Source organism: Anguilla rostrata, chromosome 1, assembly GCF_018555375.3.
Source record: "Anguilla rostrata isolate EN2019 chromosome 1, ASM1855537v3, whole genome shotgun sequence".
In the NCBI taxonomy this organism is placed as follows: Eukaryota; Metazoa; Chordata; class Actinopteri; order Anguilliformes; family Anguillidae; genus Anguilla; species Anguilla rostrata.
The window spans coordinates 24,131,615-24,152,349 of record NC_057933.1 but is presented as its reverse complement, the minus strand read 5'-3'; the positions used below and the strand labels follow the sequence as shown (position 1 = coordinate 24,152,349).

At 38.7% G+C, this 20,735-nt stretch overlaps 1 protein-coding gene across 1 annotated transcript in view; it reads left to right on the top strand.

Moving 5' to 3' along the window:
• sntg2 (syntrophin, gamma 2) overlaps window positions 1–19,783 on the top strand; it is a 76,295-nt gene extending 56,512 nt beyond the window's left edge. The window contains exons 14-17 of the mRNA XM_064331031.1: window positions 3,114–3,323; window positions 15,453–15,545; window positions 17,180–17,290; window positions 18,112–19,783. Coding sequence (XP_064187101.1) covers window positions 3,114–3,323; window positions 15,453–15,545; window positions 17,180–17,290; window positions 18,112–18,228 — 531 coding nt within the window. The 3' untranslated portion in view covers window positions 18,229–19,783. The remainder of the gene's footprint in view (window positions 1–3,113; window positions 3,324–15,452; window positions 15,546–17,179; window positions 17,291–18,111) is intronic.
• The last annotated feature ends 952 nt before the right edge of the window (window positions 19,784–20,735 follow it).

Below are 20,735 nucleotides of genomic sequence, written 5' to 3'. Positions count from 1 at the left end.
AATACACACCTTGGGCAGAGTCTCCCTGAGAATAAGGTGTGTTCCTTTGAATGTCCAAGCATATTTAAAAGCTTTGGTGTAATAAAAAGGGCATGTATCTTAAATGTTGGCAGGATTAAGCAATAAACACTGCCATTACTTGATTGCTACAGCATATATCTACATGATAAGGTATGTGCTTAATACATTTTGTGTAAGCTATAATGGTAACAAATAAGGGAACAGTGCAAAAGCCAAAAGCGGTACATTTTGGTGAAAACAGTGAATAGACATTGCATTATTTTGGGGCTGACTAAACCTGGCTTACATAAGAGTGGCTGTTTCCACAGAAAAAAGCGTAATACACAGAAAATATTGGTCATGGCGCAATCATGGCAAAGTTGTTGAACATCCTGGAAAACTGCAAAAGCATCAGAAATCTTGTACATAACATTAATTTATTAAACAAATAAATGGATCTCATGCACAGCAGCGGGAAATTACTGAAATAACAAGTGAAACTAGCAACAGGAACAAGTGCTTGAAAAAAGAAACTGCTGCTAACAACAAATGCGAGTAAAATGCATTGATATGCATGGCTCATGCATGTAACTGCTTTCGTTCATCACGGAAACAAAGAGTATGCTTTTTGCCTTTAAGTTAATAGAACTTTGCTGGACATAAAGCACGCTCAAATTGCATTACTAAATAATAACACAGGGTTACAATGTGTCCAGTTTAAATGATTTAATGTTTTGGTACAACCTGTACATTGCGAGGTTTGAGTCTATGACGGTGCACCTATTGTCACTTACTGTACAACATTACCGTAACAGGAGAAGGAGCACTCAGCATCAACATTGCTGACTGACAAAGACAGGCATCTTGATCAAGGTGTTTTCCAGAATCTGTATATACCGTCACACTTCTTTTTTTATTTGACAATATGGTTAAGATGCATATGTTGCACATCTACTTCAGTCAGAGGCAGACATATTTTATTGTTTGTTTTTCTTTTATTTTCTGCAATTTTCTGTAACTAATTTTAATTTGAAACTGGCACACTGCCAAAGTGCTGCTGGTGACGTCATAGTACCATCTAATGGATACCACTAATTTGTACGAATACAAGTGACTAATTCTGGTAGATGGTAAGAAGTAAACATGTACAGTATATAGATAATGGGATGGGGGCTGTGGACAGTGACCATTCATACTGCTGAAAAAGCACGAAAAGCACTAAAGACGGTGGCAATACAGGGAAAGTTACGGAACCGGCCAAAACTGGCAAAAATCAAACAATCTGTGATAACTGGGACAAACATCCAGCCATATGGGTGACCACGTGTGGTGATATTCAAATATGTATCTAAGTATGCACACTATCTTCACTTCATAGTTAATCTTCATATTATTCATTTGAACATGAAGTAAATTTCCTTATGGTCATATTGACTGGATCAGTTTAATCAGATCAGGATTGCATGCAAAACCATTGTTGTCCATTTGGAAATAATCCATTGAGCTGTAATTCCACATGCCGGCCCATAGGTTTGCCCTATTTATTCAAATGTTTTGTGTGAGAAAAAGCTGTTTTTATAAAAGTAGATACAAAGTATGTAAGTGCCAAGCCAAGATTCTCAGAATTCAAATTAATACACACTCAGTAAGGCTCTGTCCCAAACTATAATATCTTCAGTTAAAGGGATAGTTTACTTTCAGGAGGCATAATGTCCCTGTAGAAGCTGCTTTGAAATTACTTGAATTGCATTTTCTTGCTTTAAATCACAAACCCCTCGATGCCCCTGGAAACTAGAAGCTCTTCTATTTTCAGGGAATGCTGTTTATTTTAGTCTAGTTTCCGTATACTAAATGCCAAAATGAAATGCCGCTTGCATTCAAGTGTGTGCTTGGGTCTGTTGTTTTTTACAAGCTTAATTTTCATTTGGGGATTTAGGCAACCAAGATTTGGAAACTAAACCACTTTAAATATATACACTGCCAACTATTTTATAATTACAGTCAACTATGCCTGGAAGCACTGAATAATCAGTTCTTATAAAGTGAAAATAAGCAATGGGAACTTAGGGAATTTACACATTGCCATCTATGGATGTGAGTCCACTGGTGGAACATACATTACATTTCCAAAAGTATGTAGACACCTCTTCTAATTAGTGGATCCAGCTATTGCAGCCACACTCATTGCTAAGAGATGCATGGAATAAAGCATGCAGCCATGCAATCTCCATTGACAAACAGTAGAATGGCAGTAGAATGGCTCGTATTGAAGAGCTCAGTGACTTTCAATAGGATGTCACCTTTCCAACAAGTCTGTTTGTCAAATTTCTACCCTGCTAGAGCTGCCCCAGTTAACTGTAAGTGCTGTAATTGTGAAGTGGAAACGTATAGGAGTGACAACAGCTCAGCTGCCAAGCAGTAGGCCGCACTAACTAACAGAAAGAGACCACCAATTGCTGAAGCATGTAGCGCGTAAAAAGCATCTGTCCTCGGTTGCAACGCTCCAAACTACCGCTGGAAACAGCGTAAGCAGAAGAACTGTTGATCAAGAGCTTCATGAAATGGGTTTCCGTGGCCGAGCGGCTGTACACAAGATTAAGATTACCATGCGCAATGCCAAAGTTAGCTGGAGTGGTGTAAAGCACACTGCATTTGCACTCTGGAGCAGTGAAAGCCCATTCTCTGGAGTGATGCATCACGCTTCACTATCTGGCAGTCTGACGAAAGAATCTGGGGTTGAATGCATAGTTGCAACTGTAAAGTTTGGTGGAGGAGGAATAATGGTTTGAGCAAAAAAAAGGCTTCGCTGAGTTTGGTGTGGAAGAAATTGACTGGCCTGCACACCGTCCTGACATCTACCCCTCCAAACACCTTTGGGATAAATTGGAATGCCGACTGCGAGCCAGGCTTTCTACTGGAAAAAAATCTACTGGAAAGCCTTCCCAGAACAGTGGAGGCTGTCACAGCAACAAACGAGGGTTCAACTCCATATTAATGCCTGTGGTTTTGAAATGAGATGTTCGACAAGTACATATGGATGTGATGTTCAGGTGTTCACATTCTTTTGGAAATGTAGTGTACATGGCCTCATACTGACTCTCCTTTCCCCAAAGCTATGGGTAGCAGAGGACTGCTGGATGCAGGCAAAACTGTTCCGGGGGCAGCAGCAGGAGGCGGAGCTTCGGGATAACCGTGCACTGTGCTTCAACGTGCTCCTGGGGCATGGACAAGCCCACAACTACAGCGTGGAGCTGGGCAGCGACCTCAGCCTCTGGGAGAGGGCCTTCCAAACTGCCATCTGTATGGAGGTGCAAAGAGTTCAGGTAGGACAGAGGGCTACATTCTATTGTGAGGCATGGTGCAATTATATCTTCATTCACAACACAATGGCCAAGATTCAATCAGCATGTGTCCTCAACTTTGGGGCTACATTCTTTGCAGTTTGGTGTGTTAATGTTGTCTATTGCCAAACTGACCAAAAAATAAATAAACTGTTATTTGTGGATCAAAATTTTGATTGAAACCAGTCCAGTAATTTTCAATTATCGTGTCTTAAAATATGCTGGCTTAAAGGTCCATGAAACTGAAATCTGTTAATTCTTTGCTGATGTGTTGTTTTAATATTTTTTTGCATTCATATTTAAAAATGATTCTTGCAAAAAAAAACAAAAAAAAAACGTATAAATGCCTGTGTCTATATTGGCTTGTCTTCCTCCTCGGCTAAATGGCAGGGTTTCAGTGGGTGGGGTTAACTGGGTGTTACTTACATAAGAAAAAACTTGAAAGAAATATTAAGAAGACCAGAAATTGTCACTTCTGGGGAACATAACCACAATTTTGAAACAGTCGCCTGAAACTTTAACTTGAATTTCTGTGTATTGTTTTCCCTATGTGCATCCTGGCTTGAGTTTAAATGGGCACGTGACAGCTGTTCACTTGGGGTGGCATCTTTCTGAGAAGGTGTGTCTCATTGAATTCCACATCACGTGTATCCTGACTTAAGACTCTCATAAGCCTTTTATCTAGTTTGATGTACACAGTCTTTACTCACATAAGTGGCAAACCTAACAGCTAGTATGAGAAATTATAGCTCTGTGGGGGTTTTTTTTTTCTTCAAGAGCACAATGGTTTTACCTGCAGTCAGAGCCAGTTTTAGGCATAGGCAGCATGGGCGGTTGCCTAGGGTGCCATCTATCTGGTGGAGCATAAAATGAAGCGGGGGGTCGGGGAGTTAAAAATAAGAAGTAAAAACCTGCATCCAATTTTGTACTTATTTGCATTTGCCAAAGAAACTTGAGCTGGAAATTGAAGTGGATGTTATTTTTGTTTCATTTCCATATCCGAAATGTCCAAATGAGAATACATTTTTATGTGTATTGAATACGTGTGCCTCAGTCTGTTTATTACAAGCCACATTTTAATTTGGGGTTTTGGCTGATTAATGTAAGGAAAGAAAACCTGTTTAAGCCCTGGGCTGTGTTCATGCCATGCTTCTATTGTTTGTGTTTCTGTCCTAAATTGGGTAGTCAGTTTCAATTGTTTATAATGCATTCTTAAAAGCATAGATTATCACCTACTATTGTGTTACACCTTTTTGGTATTTTTGGTCTGCAGACCTCATTTACCTAAAATTGTATGGCTTGTTTTTGAGTAAAATAAGCACAATTTATGCATTGTTTTGAATTTAGTAAAGACGGGTGGAAAAAACATTGAGTGATTATCACAAACTGTTATCTGTCATAATTTAGCCAGGATACTTGCTTTGAAATCATTTCAAGTTTTTTAATGGTGTCACATAAAGACATCTGTTGTGTTTCTAGTCAAAACTTGCCAATGTAATTTTATTGAAAAAGTACAGTCATAACATAAATATTTCCAAATGAACATTTGTGAGCCAATGCGTGCTTGAGATACACTCAACCATTTCACAGGAGAGGCAAGAAATGTTTCAAATCTACTATTCGGTCCAAAAAAGTTGATACCACAGCTGTATTCCTGAAGATCAAATCCACCATTCACCTAAATTTCTAAATTCAAATGATTGCGCAAACATGAAATTTTGTGAAATTTAAATATTAAGACTATTTGGTCCTCCAGTCTCCAACAGGTGTAAAAAAAAATTCTTACGCCTGGTGCACACAACAGAACTTCAAATCATAACCGATATTGAAAATGTGGGAGACCCCCACATAACGACAGATTTCACTTTTTTTATTGGTCTTTCAGTTGTCAGAATGCACACGCACGGATCATCACACACTTAATGTTTATACTCATGATCACGAGCCCAGGCTCTGAGAACCTGGAATCTCCCAGAAACTCCAATGTTACATTACAGAAAAAACAAGCATTCCACTTCGCAATCAGCTCAGCTTTCAGTGGGTATTGTGGGTTCCTGTTCAAGATTCCATCGCTGTTTCTCTCACACTACAGAATTTTGAGTCCGAAATATCAAAAATCTATGATTTGAAATCAGGGGAACCCCAAGCCAGTGGGGACGGTTAAGATTATGTCTATAAACACCTCACACTACAGGATAATCTGGGCAGATAATTGGTTCAGTACAGCCTTCAATCGGGAATACCCCAGAGACTGTCAGGAGGGGCAAATTGGGCCCAGAATCTGCCCAATTATCCTGCCCTGTAATGTGCACCAGGCATTAGACTCACTGTAATGTTGAAGTCCCAAACAAACCTTACACACATTCAAATTAGTTCATTGTTGGTATGCTCTTAGTGGTCGGTCTGTGATTTAGCAACATTTTTCACCTCTCTCAAAAATCCAATCTCAAAACAGATTATAGGATAACACGAGTAGTCATATTTTTTGTCTGTGTGTGAGTCTGTGTGTCTGTATGTGTGTGTGTGTGTGTGTGTGTGCGCATGCATGTACGTGTGGGTGTCTGTGTGGGTATTTTCCATCTGCTGGATAAACTTAGCAGTGTCACCCATTCGTTTCCTATGGCTGGCTATATTTGAAGGGAAAGATGTACAAAATTTGGATAAAAAGTCTAGAAAATGAAAGTGGTGATCATTGCTGTTCTATGTTCAGATTCATAGTATATAAAATTATTGAAGCCTTGCGTCAAATTTGGCGCAACCGGACGGTTGCATGTGTACGCTGCCAACTGTTTCATAAAGTCATCCATATCTTGAAGCACTGAATAAACAGAAAAGCAATGGAATGGGAACTTGTGGCATGTACACATTTTGCAGCTGTGGACATGGGTCGGAGTGAACTGGTTTGAGTATATTCATAACTACTCAGCATGGCCGTCAATTTTGGAGTTAATCACAATGCACATTTCAGCATTGTGCATATCTCCAATGGGCTTAAGTCCTGACTTAAGTGCATGAAAGTACTTAAATTTCTCAAGTTAAGATTGGCCCTTAGGAGAATCAACATGGAGATTTTCTTATAAATTGGAATAATTTTATATAGAATGTATGGACTTTTAGGTGCAGTATTAGTGTTCCTATAATGTTTTTTAATCCATTTATATCTGGCCAACAGCCTGTTCTTCTGGTCTGATTTATTTTCCTTGCTGACATCCTGTTACAGGACAAATTAGATGACTCTAAAAACAGGGAGAAATTTTTATTCTTACACCCATCAGTAATTTGGGACTTTTCATTGTCTCAAAAATAAATAATATTTTCAAAAACTTGTTATATTGTCATTTGTATAACACATATATTTATTAAGACTCTCCAGTGAGACATCTTATAATTTGTTGATATGAAATGCAGTGTGTTAATTTCCCTCTGTGAGTGATTTTGTTGTTATTAAAGGACTATATGAGATTAAACCAGGCATTTTGCTGTGAGAGATATATCAAATTATATGATGCACTCTGGGTCAGTTAATTGCAATAAGAAATTTAATGAAGTGCTTTGTTATTTCATTAAGACTGTAAGAAATGAGGTACGGCGCCAACATTGCTTGAAAGTTGGCAAAGTTTATCATCAAGACAGAGTGCAACGAGAATGTTATGCAATCAGACAGAAGGAGCACATTTGCTGAGTAACCGACCAACTAACTAAACCTGCTTGTATGCCTTTATGTATATCTAGGTCTTTGTTCTCTGTAGGATTTTATAGTGTTTGCATTTCAGTGTCCTCATTTTTTTTCGTCAGCATGACTAGATATGAGCAGCTTTGATGGACATGAGGTAGAACACATTTCCATCTGTTGATGCAAACAATACTCAGGCCCTCACCAGAGTCTATTCCTACGAGACTCCGCACTTGTTAGCAAAACTGGAGACAGCAGAGGGAGACCTCAAAGCGATGCACCATGGGATATCTTTTGCCAGAGGGAGTCCAGACTCTGCTTGATTCTTGCTAAATAAATCATGAGTCCCAATCTCCTTGTGAAATCCCAATGCCCCAAGCATGCACTTTCTGTGTCCTGGAGTCAGATATGAAAATTTCCTTTGGTGTACATATAACTGTTTTCAAGGAAATCAGATCAATTATGAGTTACAAAGTTTCTTCCTTGGAGGGAAAAATGACTTTTTTTTACAGCATTAATGTAAGAAAATGAATTGTCATAGAAAAAAAAGGTGTCTCAGCAGCGATGAGGATTTTGGCTGGCTTCATCGCTAGTGAGGTATGATTCCTTTTTCAGTATAAAACTGGCTAATGTCAGAGAGGTACTTTCTACTCAGCTAGTGTGCTAGTCTCCAAGAATATGCAAAAAAATGAACTTCTGGAACAACAACTGAAATGTTCAGTGTTCAACAGAATAAGTTATTGGAGTTTTTTTAGCTGATACTGGCATGCTAGTTATACCAATATAAACAAGCTACCCAGCTAATTTAATTAGTGTTATCATTTGGCATGTACTACATGATACCCAAAATGATCAATTTTCATTAACAATGCTACCAGTCATGGGCTTGTTAACTCACTGTCCTCATCTCGTGTTTGCTGCCCTTTAACCTTTATCCTGGTTGGAGGCTATTTGTACTGAAACTGTGTTCTAGATGTAATAACATCAGCAGTCCAGGGGGGCATGCTCTCTTCTAGTGAGTAGATGCATGAGAAAAGATAAGAAATTTAATTTCACTTGAATTTATTCAAAAGTTTGTTTAGTTCTCAATAACAATCAAGACTGGCTGGGATTTAATACACATTTATTCTTAACTTTACAAATAATAAATAATCACTTTGTTCATACCAAAATTAAGTAGCTTTTAATGTTAAAATTTAGATTTTTGCACTAAGTTTGCATTTAGTTTGCACTGATTTCAGTGGTTCCAGTGAAGTTTATTTCACTGCTTCTTTTATTTATCAGGTGATTTTGCGTAACCGTGCGATCTAGTAGATGGAAGTGAAGCTGTCTTGCAATGTGCCTTGCCTACATTACTACAGAACAAAATAATCTGTGTAAATGGATTGTATGTGAAATGTAGTTATGTGTGAACTAAATGTACCTATACAATCCATGAAACCACATACTGTAGCTCAATGCTGTACTGAGGATTTTCTCAGCTAAAAGTGAAATCAGATTATAAACTGGTCAGCTGAGTGTTCATTGTAATGTTGTAATCCTTAACTGAATGAATCCTGGACTGGAGTTTTTTGCACAATTTCTGACCAAGTTCATATTCATTTTCGAATAAGAATTCAGAACTGGGCTAGTTGTTAAGCAGCAGAGTGTGATTCTCCCCCTGAAAGTACTACACTGATAAGAAGAGAATAAAACCCCCGTGGACCTTCGGACCATGAAGTTGGGACCCTTTAACCATAGACATAAATAATACAAGTGAAAGAGACTGTCAGAGGAGATGTGGGTCATCTGAAAACACAAACAAGGGGAGCCAGCTAGGGCCAAGGGCAGGGCCAATTTTCAGTGATCTTCAACTGTGAGCCTGTGCCGACCACTTCTCAGCTTTTCAGATAAGAAATTATAGGTACAAATGTATTCCACCTTTGTACTCAGTCTTCCTAAGCACAGATTCATGGTGCTGTTCAAAAGGGGTATGGGTGGTGGGCAGAGGGTTGAATTACTCCATGATGCTTGGCCCCTGAGAAGCTTGGAGAACCAGTGGAGATAAGTTCTCAGGGGGATTTTACAACGGAGCCAGTGGGAAATGTCCACATGTATTAGCGCAGGATGAAAGAGATGGAGGTCGGTCTCATGTAACTGCGTGGAGCGGGGCTGAGAAAAGAGCTTCTGATTGCTGGCCGTGCTCTCAGTAACGCGCGAGGTGAAAAGTGCAGTTTTGCCGCACGCCTCTCTTAATGCTATGGAATAAACAACGCCACGAGAGGTCTCAGGGATTTGGAAAAGCTGATAGAATTGTCAGAATAAGCAGTAGGCCTGCTGTTCTCTGGGAACATGTCTGAGCCCAGATGATTCTAGGCAGATGGAGTATGTTGGGAAAGGATCATGGGGATTCTACTGTGTGTTTCTATGATAAATGAGAAAGAAATAAAAATGATTAAAACTGTGTACACAACACACACACACACACACACACCTTTAATTGATACAACAGTTCAATGTGCTGTCAGATCTATGATATAGTGATATCATAGTTTAGACAAGTATCTATGTCCTGGTATGTTCAATAGCAACTGCACTACAACCTGCATTGGAGGTTGGGTAAAGGATTAAAGTGGTCCATAGCCACAGGTTGGACATCTTAGAAGGCCTTGAGTTGAATTTAAAGCATAGATAGAGTAGTGTGTGTAACTGAGGGGGTGGCTCATACTGGAAAGGTTAATTGTGTTTATTGAAAGGTTGAGGGTATATGCTGTTTTTTATTTATACCATAGTTCATTTTTGAGTCTGACATGCTAATCCACATTGCCTCACAGAGCAGAATTTAAATTATTTACATTGCAAGCGGAGTATGCAATATATTCACACATAAGAATATTGCAACTGCCTCAGTATCCTAATGGCAGTGGTTCCCAAACTCGGTCCTGTGGCCCCTTTGTGTGTGCTGGTTTTCGTTCTAACCACAATAACAATCCCATAATTTTAACAAGCTGCTAATTTATTTTAGCTTTGCATTCCACAAAGAATAATATTCCAATGTTTATATTGTGCTGCATTGTGCTTATTGTGCTACATTGCAAACAATTACATAAAAATCTTCCACTTTTTTTGATCAAATGAAAGACAGAGGTAAATCATGGGATCCTAAATAGATTGTTGAATACATGTTTAATTTCTTTCATAATTAAAAAAAAAAAAATTATTAACACAATGGAGGTTTGATTCTTTTTCAATTTCTTTGTCTTTTAATATTTCATTTTCTTCCAGATAGTTAGTTTTAGAGGCCAGGTGTCCACAATTTCACCAATTAAGAGCCTATTAATTCACCTCAGTCTTTAATTTGAAGTTTAACTTTTTTATGCAATTGTTTGCAAAATAACTCAATAAGCACAATATGAACATGGGAATTTTATTCTTTATGGCATGCATTGCTACTTCTTACATAATGTGGCTTAAGAGGGCAAATAATCCTTCTAAACGTGAAAGTACCGAATTAAGAAAAGATAACAGCTTATTAAAATTCTGATATTGCTACTGGTTACTACGAAAACCTAAATACACAGGGGGACCCTAGGACTGAGTTTGGGAACCCCTGTCTTAAGCAATGCAAGATTATGTACCAGCAGAGTGCAAAACAGCACTCCATGCAAGTTTTAATATCAGTTATAAATATGAAGAACTCACCTGTTATAGTCATTAAATAATAATTATTGGGTCAAAAGCAGTCATTAATGTGTACATTATGCTGAAGGAGGACTGCTCACATCAATAGATTTGTGTCAGAGAGCCAAGTTGAGATAGATGAGTCATTTCACATTGAGAAAGCAGTGCAATGAGTCAGCCTGGTTCCAGCTTTACTGTGGAAAAGGGGTATAATGACCCGGTCTAGTTGCAGATCTAACATCAACAATGTTGTGTCACACAATCCCAGCATGCATCTGCCTTGATTAAAACTACGCCATATTGGCAGAAATCTGGGAGCACCATTCATTTAGTGCCTTTCATTTGAAATTTTATTTTGATTTAAAAATGGTAGATAGTTGTTACTGTATGTCCTGGGATGTTACAAGAGGAGACATAGAAAAGGGAGATCTTTTTATCATATGCCAAAAAAACCTGTAAATAAATGGATTTCTGTCATCTGATAATGGCACCTGCAGCTAAACCGATAAGCTAAACCGATATCTGCAGTTAAACCATATTAAAATGACTGTTTATCATAATGTTAGCTTTACATGTAAAAAAATAGTTCTTTAAAGCCTATTCGAAACAGGCAAATGTTACTTTGTAATGGGTGAGAAAAACACAACGACCTGTGTTTTAAACATTTAACTGGATATAGAGTGGCACTCACTCTAGGCAACTCCAGTGATGATTGCCGTTTTTAGAAGGAATTCATTCATTGACATTCATGACCAATCCAGCTTTTGTTCACTTGCAGCCTTCCAGGCTGTTTAGCTTTTTAATAAACTGATTAATGTATTTTTGATTGAAGTGTGTTGTGAACTCACAAAGCTTGAAACGTGATGCTGCCCCCATTCATTTGGCCTTATTTTGCCTGTCAGCTTTCCTGACACCAACATGGCGGTGTCAACGAATCCAATCGTGACACGACGTCCGGAGCTCTATTGGGAAGGATTTATGTGCAAGTCTTCATAACTGACTGGATGAGCAGCAGTAGAAGATGCAGTTTGGCACGACGGAATTACAATAAAGTCAGTCTTCGCTGTAATTTGCACGTTTTAACTCGCAAGCAAATAAAATGAAGGCTTCGGCAAATGGAGAGTAATTTGCATGTTTTTCAATCCAAGCTAATAACTTGACTTCACCCCCCTGAGACGCTCAGTAACTGGAAAACAAGCCCCTGTTATTTCTGCACTACAAACTGATGCTGGGAAGGACAGTAGTTAAATCAATTCCTTCTTTACTTTTTGGGAATGCAAGATACCTTCGGCACTATAACAACAGTGAACACAGCAGTCGTGTTTGCTAATACAGTTTATCGCAATAAATGGTTGTCTTCTGGTGTTTACCCTGTATTTGAAAAACAGCTTTTTTTTAACAAAACGTGAAAATTTTTTAAAAAACCTGTGAACTGTGCTGACACCACATGGCGCCCTGGAATGGTGTCGCTGAGCAAAGGAAGCTCTAAAAACGAGAGTTTGTTTATTTTTCATGTGCGAGCGCACGCGGGCTGCAGGCTAACCCAAGGCACTGTACTTTATCTGCTGCGTGGGCGTACGCGAGCCTCCCCATGCATGTCAATGCTCTCCCTTCTGGAATGAAAAAGCTACAGCCTTCTCTTTAATGCCGGAAAATTGGGACGTTCTCTGGTGGGCAACTGATGGATGTGATGGAGGATTTCAATTAGAGGGAGAAGCTCTGTTCTCTAGCCAATTACCAATACCTCTCGCATCCTTAGCAGAGTAGAGAGAAATGATTTGTCTGAGACCCAGGCTGGAGAAGGTATGAAATAAACATCACTGAAATAAGCAGGACTGTTACTGTGAATACATGCTGCTCAGAGCTAAGGAAATGAAGGCAATGTGCCAAAATGGAAAAAAAGTGCTTATCATAATGATGCTGTTTCACTTCCTCTGCTCATAAAGGTATTGTTGCACGTCCTCTTATTGTATAGACACTGTTACGTTTCCTCTTATCATAATTCACGTGGGACAGCAGACGAATACAATTTTTCCTTTGAAGTACTCGTGGCCAGCCTGCAAAATATAAAAATGGTTATCATTATGGCGGCCTTACATTTCCTCTCATAACGTTACAATAACACCTGCTATTATTAGAAAGATGATGTGGCACTTACTCTTACCATAATTCATAATTAGTGAGACAGCAGACGCGTTCTCCCTTGACGAACCTTCTGCTAGCGGGTCTCTTCTTGGTCTCTGACTGCAGACTGCAGGCAAGCGATGACCCGATCAACCCGAGATCGGTTCTCACATTACATTTTACAGTCAGTCACAGGTGTGCAATGGATCACAGACTATCCTGTGAACTGAAATCCTCCCTCCTTTGTTGATGCTACGGCTACTTATGCTTGCTCCTGTGGGGCTGTCAGAGATGACTCATAGATACGGCTTGCTTTTTTGAAACGCAGATGAAACGCCGCATGAGCGATGCACTACCAGGGCCCACGGAGGTTTTGCTCTCAGTCAAAGCCACGCAGCACAAACGCAGGCACTCCAAGAATTCTAAATAGAACATGTTGAACACTGCTATAAGTTATCTCTCCCTGCCGCGGCAACACCTTCCAATTACCGCTGCGCAAAGCCTGTACTTAGCGTCACGCCGAGACGCTCGGTCGCGGCGACAGGTTTTCCCGCACTGCCTCCGGAGCTGTTTGCTCTCTCTCTCTCCTTCGCAGCCCAATTTCGGACGCCTCCTCAGGAAAGTGTCAAGGCTTTTAAACTGAGCCACATCTGCGCTGGCACCAGGGAAGTCCCAGACTGCTCACACCGCGCCTGTTTTCAGTAATTACCCGCACTACGCCACCATCCCCGCAGCATTGTTTTGGGAAGGGGGCGGGGCAGGTTTGCGTCAACTCAGAGACCGTCCAAACAAAACTCAGAGGTGTCGCAAAGCCCAGATGTTGACATCATTAACTGAAGGGCTCATTTTTCCGAAAGCTATCCTCCTTTTGAAGTTGAAGTTCAAAATAAACTGCTTTACTTGGTTCACAAAGGCAGTGCTGAAAGAGGTGCTGGCAGGCATGGTAAGAAATTGCCACATCTCATATCTCTTGGAGTGAAGGAGCCTGTGGAAAAGAGATATAGACAGGATTCTGAAACTAAAAGCCTTTTCACGGCAATGTTTTACAAGACAAAACTACTGGAATCTGCAATTTGGGCTTCAGAAAATAAGAGGGGCAGTCTGATGATCTGATGAACATCCCCTTATGGGGTTGAGGAAGTATTAAGATGGACTTGTAGCAGACTTACACATTACCATGCGATGCTCGTGAGGGCACGGCCTACATTACCTTTGAATATTCATTCCAAAATATGAGACAGATGTAGGCTGCCATGTGACGTATCATTGGTGCATTGGTGGAACGGACAGACTTCACCTACAGTGATCCTTGCATGGATGCTGGTGGCACAACAGTGTTTCAAGAGCAAAAAAAATAGTTAATTTTACACGTGACCATTTCTACCACTGTCCCCTTGCTCTGCTGATGGAACCAAGCTGAAATAGCTTCTTTACTTCCCTGTACCAATACCGAAGCTGAAACTGAAGAGTTATGTGTGTGTGTGTGTGTGTGTGTGTGTGTCTCTCTAAATTTCAAATGACTTAAAGCAATTTTCAGCCATTTCCACCTGAAGAATTTCAATTTTTCCATTTTTACACTAGAACAACTGAAATTATAGGTCAAGTGGGAGTTTTATGGATGGAAATGAAGTTATTTGAAAAAATGGCACAATGAACAGTCACAGTAAATAATGTATGGGATGCTGTTGTCGTGATTTTGTTTAGAGAGTACGCTGACTTTTCAGAAGAAAGCCCTAAATTGTACCTATTCTGAGATGGTGGAATTTTCTGAATTATTTTGTTTCACAATTGTAACAGGGATTTATATATGCTGTTAATTGTCATGAAGAATATTCATAGCATTTTTATATTGTAATATTATCTAACCTGCAGTGACTAGTATTGCAGATATGACAAGGTGTCATGCAACTGGGATTCAATGTGCAATATTTGCATTACAATCCTCATTGTGGTAGCAGATCATAATGCTGATTTCCCCAACTTTATCAAAAAAATATGAAATTGATTTTTAAATGCCATCCATGGGAGCAGTTTTTTTTTAATTATAATTCATTGTACTAAAAACACTTTCAGTATTGTCAAATATGACAATTGGCATGACTTTTAGAGAGTTATTGTTTGGTGGCTGGGTTGGCTGGGTTTGTGTTGTTGTAATATATGTGGGGTTAAAGATCATACTGCTTCAGCATACTGCCTTCCTGTAACCTCCAAAACATCACCACAGGTGAGGGAATTAGAGAGGAATTGGCAATCAGTGGCATAGTTTTCAGTAAGGCTGTTTATGCAGTCGTAAGTCCTGGCTGCAAATCCAAACATCTTGACCTGAAAATGCAATCTCCATAAACCATGGGCTTCCAGGCAGAGCTTATTAGCCATTTCAAGGATACTCTTTAAAGGACAACATACAACATGTTATAATGTATCTAATTCTCTAATATCTATCGATGCTGTTCTGTGTTCAGTTTTATTTCAATAATGTTACATTTCTTGATGTGAGATTCAAATTTCTTTTTGGTTCCTCTTTGATGGGAGTGCAGTGTCGTGCCTGAAGAACTAAGCTCATAATTCAGAGATTGCAGGTTCAAATCTCAGCACCACAGTGGCGGTACAACTCTTGTACCCTTATGAAATTTACCAAACATTTCTCTCAACAGTCAAAGACCTACACGTGCAGCAGTCAAGGGAAGGTCCTCCGCTTTATCATCGACTTTGAGTCTGGGTTCACCTGCACAGAGTGCAGCTCAAAGGTAAGATAACACTCATTCCTGGGCCACAGCAAGCATTTCACTCTATTTTTTGCGGGGGGTGGGGTGGGGTGGGGGGGCTGGGTGGAGAGTGAATAAAATAGTGGTGCCGCACAGTCACTCCACCAGCCAATCAGAGGGGAAACGTCCATGTCAGAGACATGCCAGAATGATGGCAAAAATAACTGTATCTGTCAAACACATCCCACGTTGTTTTAACACTTTCTATTCTCCCATGAGCTACGGTTTCGAAGGGACCTTCACAGGAATGTTAATTAATGTTATTAATCACACATTAAAACCAATAATTTAGGGTCATTATACCAGAACTTTGGAATAGAGCTAGGACTATTAATATGTGGATATTATTCTGAGCTCGCCGCAATCATATGTCAAATTGTGATTATAAATAGGACAATGGCGTTCTCCTGAGCTGAATGCTGTGGACGGGGTAACTGGTATTACAGTATGAGTGCGGTCCATGTTTCAAGTGTAAATCTGGTCTGAGCCTCCCTCATTAAAAGCAGCAGGCGGCCCACTGCTGTGAAACTGTATTGCTGTCCGCTGCAGCCTGATTAGTTCTATTCTCAACAACTGACAAGGAATGATTACTGTCAGCGACAGCAGCAAATTGCAAACTATGGATTAGTCATTCATTTCAACTGCCTCTAGATGTGTACTGGGAGCCAAATTGGCTGGCATCGGTTTGGCTCCGCTGTTTAGCTTCTTCACTTTACTGTTTCTCATTGTGTCTTATTCTTGTTCTGGATGTGTGCCTTTGTTGTCACAGATCTTAAGATAATGGTTCTAGGCATCCTTCCCCAGGTTTAATAAAATGTGGCTAAGGCACATTGTGCCATATCCACTTGCTGGTGCCAAAGCAAGGAGCCACCTAGCCATGTAAGCTAATGGAGGTGCCTCGTTCCTGTTTGATATCAATGCAATGATAAGCCGCCGGCTGCCAGCCCTGTTTTATTAACCTTGCCCCGAGGCCCTCTGATAACTCTGCATAAGAGCGCATTCTGGCTAAGCGCTAAATGAAGAAACTGCTTTCGAAAAAAATAACCAGAGAAGAAAATGTCAGAAATTTTAATCTGCATATAACAGCGTATCATCTAGCACACACTATTAGCACTAAGTGCATGATAGTTCCAATTGTGTCCCGTCCCTGAGCAATCCTGTAAAACCGTTTCAGTTCATTTGCTCCATTATGTGGCTTCGCAATACATTATCTCCCTCTGCATTTCTCTGTAAAAACGTTATATAACAGCCAAAAGGATCAGAGTTAAACCAAAATACCAATTCAATCGGCATTTCACAGTGTATTGTAGATTTTGTTAATATCTCCAATAATATATTCATTTTGTTGCAGTTGTGATTAGGTGCAATAGATTAACTTTAGGTAGTCAGCCAATAGCTAAAGAGCACTGGCTAATTAATATGTAAGCAGGTTAAAAGGTACCATTTGTTTAAAATTAAGTAGATATTGTATAGGATTCACTAGGATGTACTATTCTACTTACACTGATTAACTAGGTGGTACCATTTTCCTGACGCTTATTCACGATGATGTATCACTCTCCTTAAGCTGATTGGTGCAGTTCTCACTGAGCTCCTACCATTGAATGTCCTTGCAGGTGGTTCTGTGGAGGTACAGATTCTCCCAGCTGAGAGGTTCGTCTGATGATGGCAAGACAAGGGTTAAGCTTTTGTTCCAGAACCCCGAGAGTAAACAGATAGAGATGAAGGTAAGAGAAACAGACTGATAAAACATTCATGTGACTGTCACCACTGTACGTTTTTCCACATTATATCTGTTTATATTCCAGGCTGTTTAAATAGCACATGTTATTGTGTGTTATACATGTGAACATTGATAATGTTCATAATATTCAAAATGATTATGGATAAAATCTTTTAATGGCTGTTGCAGTTTTCATTTAAAGACATTACTGATCCAACATGTACATATGATATTCCTAAGGAGACCAGGATGCTGCTGTTATATATACACAGTATATACTCAATTTTTATACATGGTCCTCTGAAGCATAAGTGGAGATTGCTTTGTTTTGCCTCTTCAGGGAAATGGCTTGCCCTTTCCTGCACGATCACTTTTATTTGGCCAAGATGCGTGTCTATCCTAGTTCCCCAGTGGTGAGAATGAACTTCCCACATTGGTCAGGACAACAGAATCACTGGCTGTTTTCCAGGACAGAGTGAAGATACACCTCTTCAGATGGCATCTTAGCTCCCTTCCCACCCCCGAACCCTAAAACCTTCTATTTAATGAATTCAGTTATTTTTATGATAGCATAATGTGTTATTGTATGCACTGTAGTTATGATTATGTCTTGGATTTTTGTTGGCATTGTTAACTTTAACAATGTTTCATTAACACTGGTTTGATCGCCTTGTCTACATCATCATTGCTCATGTTGATCATTCAGATGCACTTACATTCTCTTATATTGTAACTGACATTGACTGTCTAACTGTAAACTGCATGTCTCTGTTTCCAGTTTAAATGTAATCTTTTACCTTTAAAATGTTTTTCATTGAATCGCAGGAGTTAGAGTTTGCCAACCTGACTGCTGTTCTGCACTGCATACATTCCTTCATGGCGGCCAAAGTGGCGTCAGTGGACCCAGTGTTCACGGCCAAGAAGCACCTGCACACCAGCTAGAAATGCTGACTCAACATTCTCAACCTACTCAATGTACCCATTCAACCTACTTCTGCTGTTATGGACACAATAGGGACGATTCAATGCACTTTGTCTTTATGTTTGAGTGAACTAAGCAAATATTTTGTGTTTATTTTGATACTTTAAAGGTTCAGTGGTTGGCTGAAATTATTAAAAGATATTCTGCAGGAATACAAAGCATAACTACTGATAATTATTCATTACTCAAAATGTAAGTAGTACTTTTTGGGGGTGAATTGAATCTGGCCCTGTATCTGTACATATGTATTTAGTTTCTCTTATTTTTGTACGACTGTTGTAAGATAAAAGGAAAATAATACTATGAGCAAAAATAAATTAAAAATGGCCACTAAATTTTGAAGTAGAAATATTTTGACTTGCATTGATTAATGATGTGAGGTAATTAACTTCGACTTTACTGGTTCTGCACTTTATACATACTGGGTTCTGAGCAAGAAATATCAACCACAAGAGAAAATGTGTCTGTGTGTTTGCATGTGTGAGTGCATGTATGTATGGTCTGTTTTTGCGTGTATGTATACTCGACAGACATTAGTCTTTTATCAGCATTGTGTTTGAGTCTGATTTCCTTGTTAATACATGCTGATGTTTGCTTCATGTTAGCTTCATTGTACCCCTCCCACTCCCATTGCCATTAAACTCACTTAAACTAATGAAATGCAGCAGAGCATTGGCTATCAGAGAGACACCTGGATTTAGGTAAGGAGAAAAGTGGAGCGAAAAAAGCTACTCAAGCTATTCAAAAGAAACAAAAGCCCTCTGAGTTGCAGTTCATCCTCTTTTGAAATTTGAAACCTACGGAAGATCTGGATTTAAATGCATCCAACCTTAAAACTTGAATGGTGGTTGGAGCCAAACAATAGATAAATTCGATTCAAGGGTAAACACATTGGAATAATTTGTTTTTTTAAGAGCTTGCAGTGTGTAGATAAGGTTTGTGAAAGTGCAGCAGTCAATTTGAGTTTCGAGCAGCCCTCACAATCTCTTTTTTCTGATCTCTGATCTCATGCCTGCTGCCACTCTTCTCCTTGAGAGTGATTTAACTGAACAAAAAGCACAAAACGACGAGTCATTTTATTAAACAATAACATGAAAATACATTGCTGAAAAACTGCACGTTTTACAATGTTTTGTTGTCTGTTTGAAAGCTAGGTGTATCATTTCATTTACTGAATATGTTTTGTAAATGCAAATGTTTGTGCATATTTTCCAATTGTTATAAATGTATGAGGGCTGGGGTGGGTCATTTTAAAGCTAGAAAGTTCAAAGCTATTCCATGTTAATCTTATTTATCATTTACTTTGAAATTGTCTTTTTTCTGCTGATTATTCAGTATTGTATTTGATATATAGAAAAGTCTTGCAAATTGAGGAAGTGATATTTAGAGTATTTTAATCTTTGTACAAAAAAGTATCACATCACAAAATCATTTGTAAGGAGGAAAATTAATTTTAATATACATTACATGACTATCCCACTTATTTGTAAACTTTTATTAATAAAACATTTCTAAACAGAGAGCAAATGTTTGTTTTTGTTTTGTTTTGTCTTCTTGCATAAATGAATTAATTCACGAGAAAGTGTTTGTTCTTAATATTAGTTCATGGTTCAGTAACCAGAAAAACATTATTTACAAATTTTATTAAACATACACTCACGGACAGTATTTCATAAAATTGATGTCTATAATATTATTCATTGAAATACAGCAACTCAGTGTCACACATATTTTATTATTATTTTGAATACTAAATAACAGCAACCATATCACAATTATAATCATTCTGATTGTAGGTAGCAGCCTGCAAGGTAATGATGATAAACACAAAAGTAGTGTCATATATTATATTCTCAATCAAATCATCCAAAACATAGTCACATGTATGCATATATTATATTATTCATATTCGTTATTCATATTCAGAAATATTAATTGTGCAAAAGTTCAGTGATTGATTTATTGTGATTGATTTAAATGATTTAAATGTAACCAGGTATATTGTTCATAAGAAAGTTCATTCACTTGAACTTTACTGGTTTTGAAAAAATAATTGTGCTTTCGGGTAGCGTGGATATTTCATGGATTTAAATATAATTGGTATTCATTTGACAATTCATACACGGTTAATTAATATGTAAATAAAGCTCTTGCCCAGACAGACTCAGTTCATCATGGCATGACTAAACCAGCAATGTTGGATAATTCAACTTTTTTTTATCGAAAGGGGGGGTAGAGAATCACTAAACAGGTTCAACCAAAAAAATTGATTTGTTTCCATCTTAACATTGAATAAATTGCATACTGTTAGAACCAAATAGAAAAATTTTAGCAATGGGATTATGAGACACCACAAAGCCAACACCTGCTCATCACACAATTATTACAAATCACACACTTAGCATTGTAAAACAAACAAAATGAATACTGTTCAAGACAAACTCTTCCAACCTAAGGTGCTCTTGTT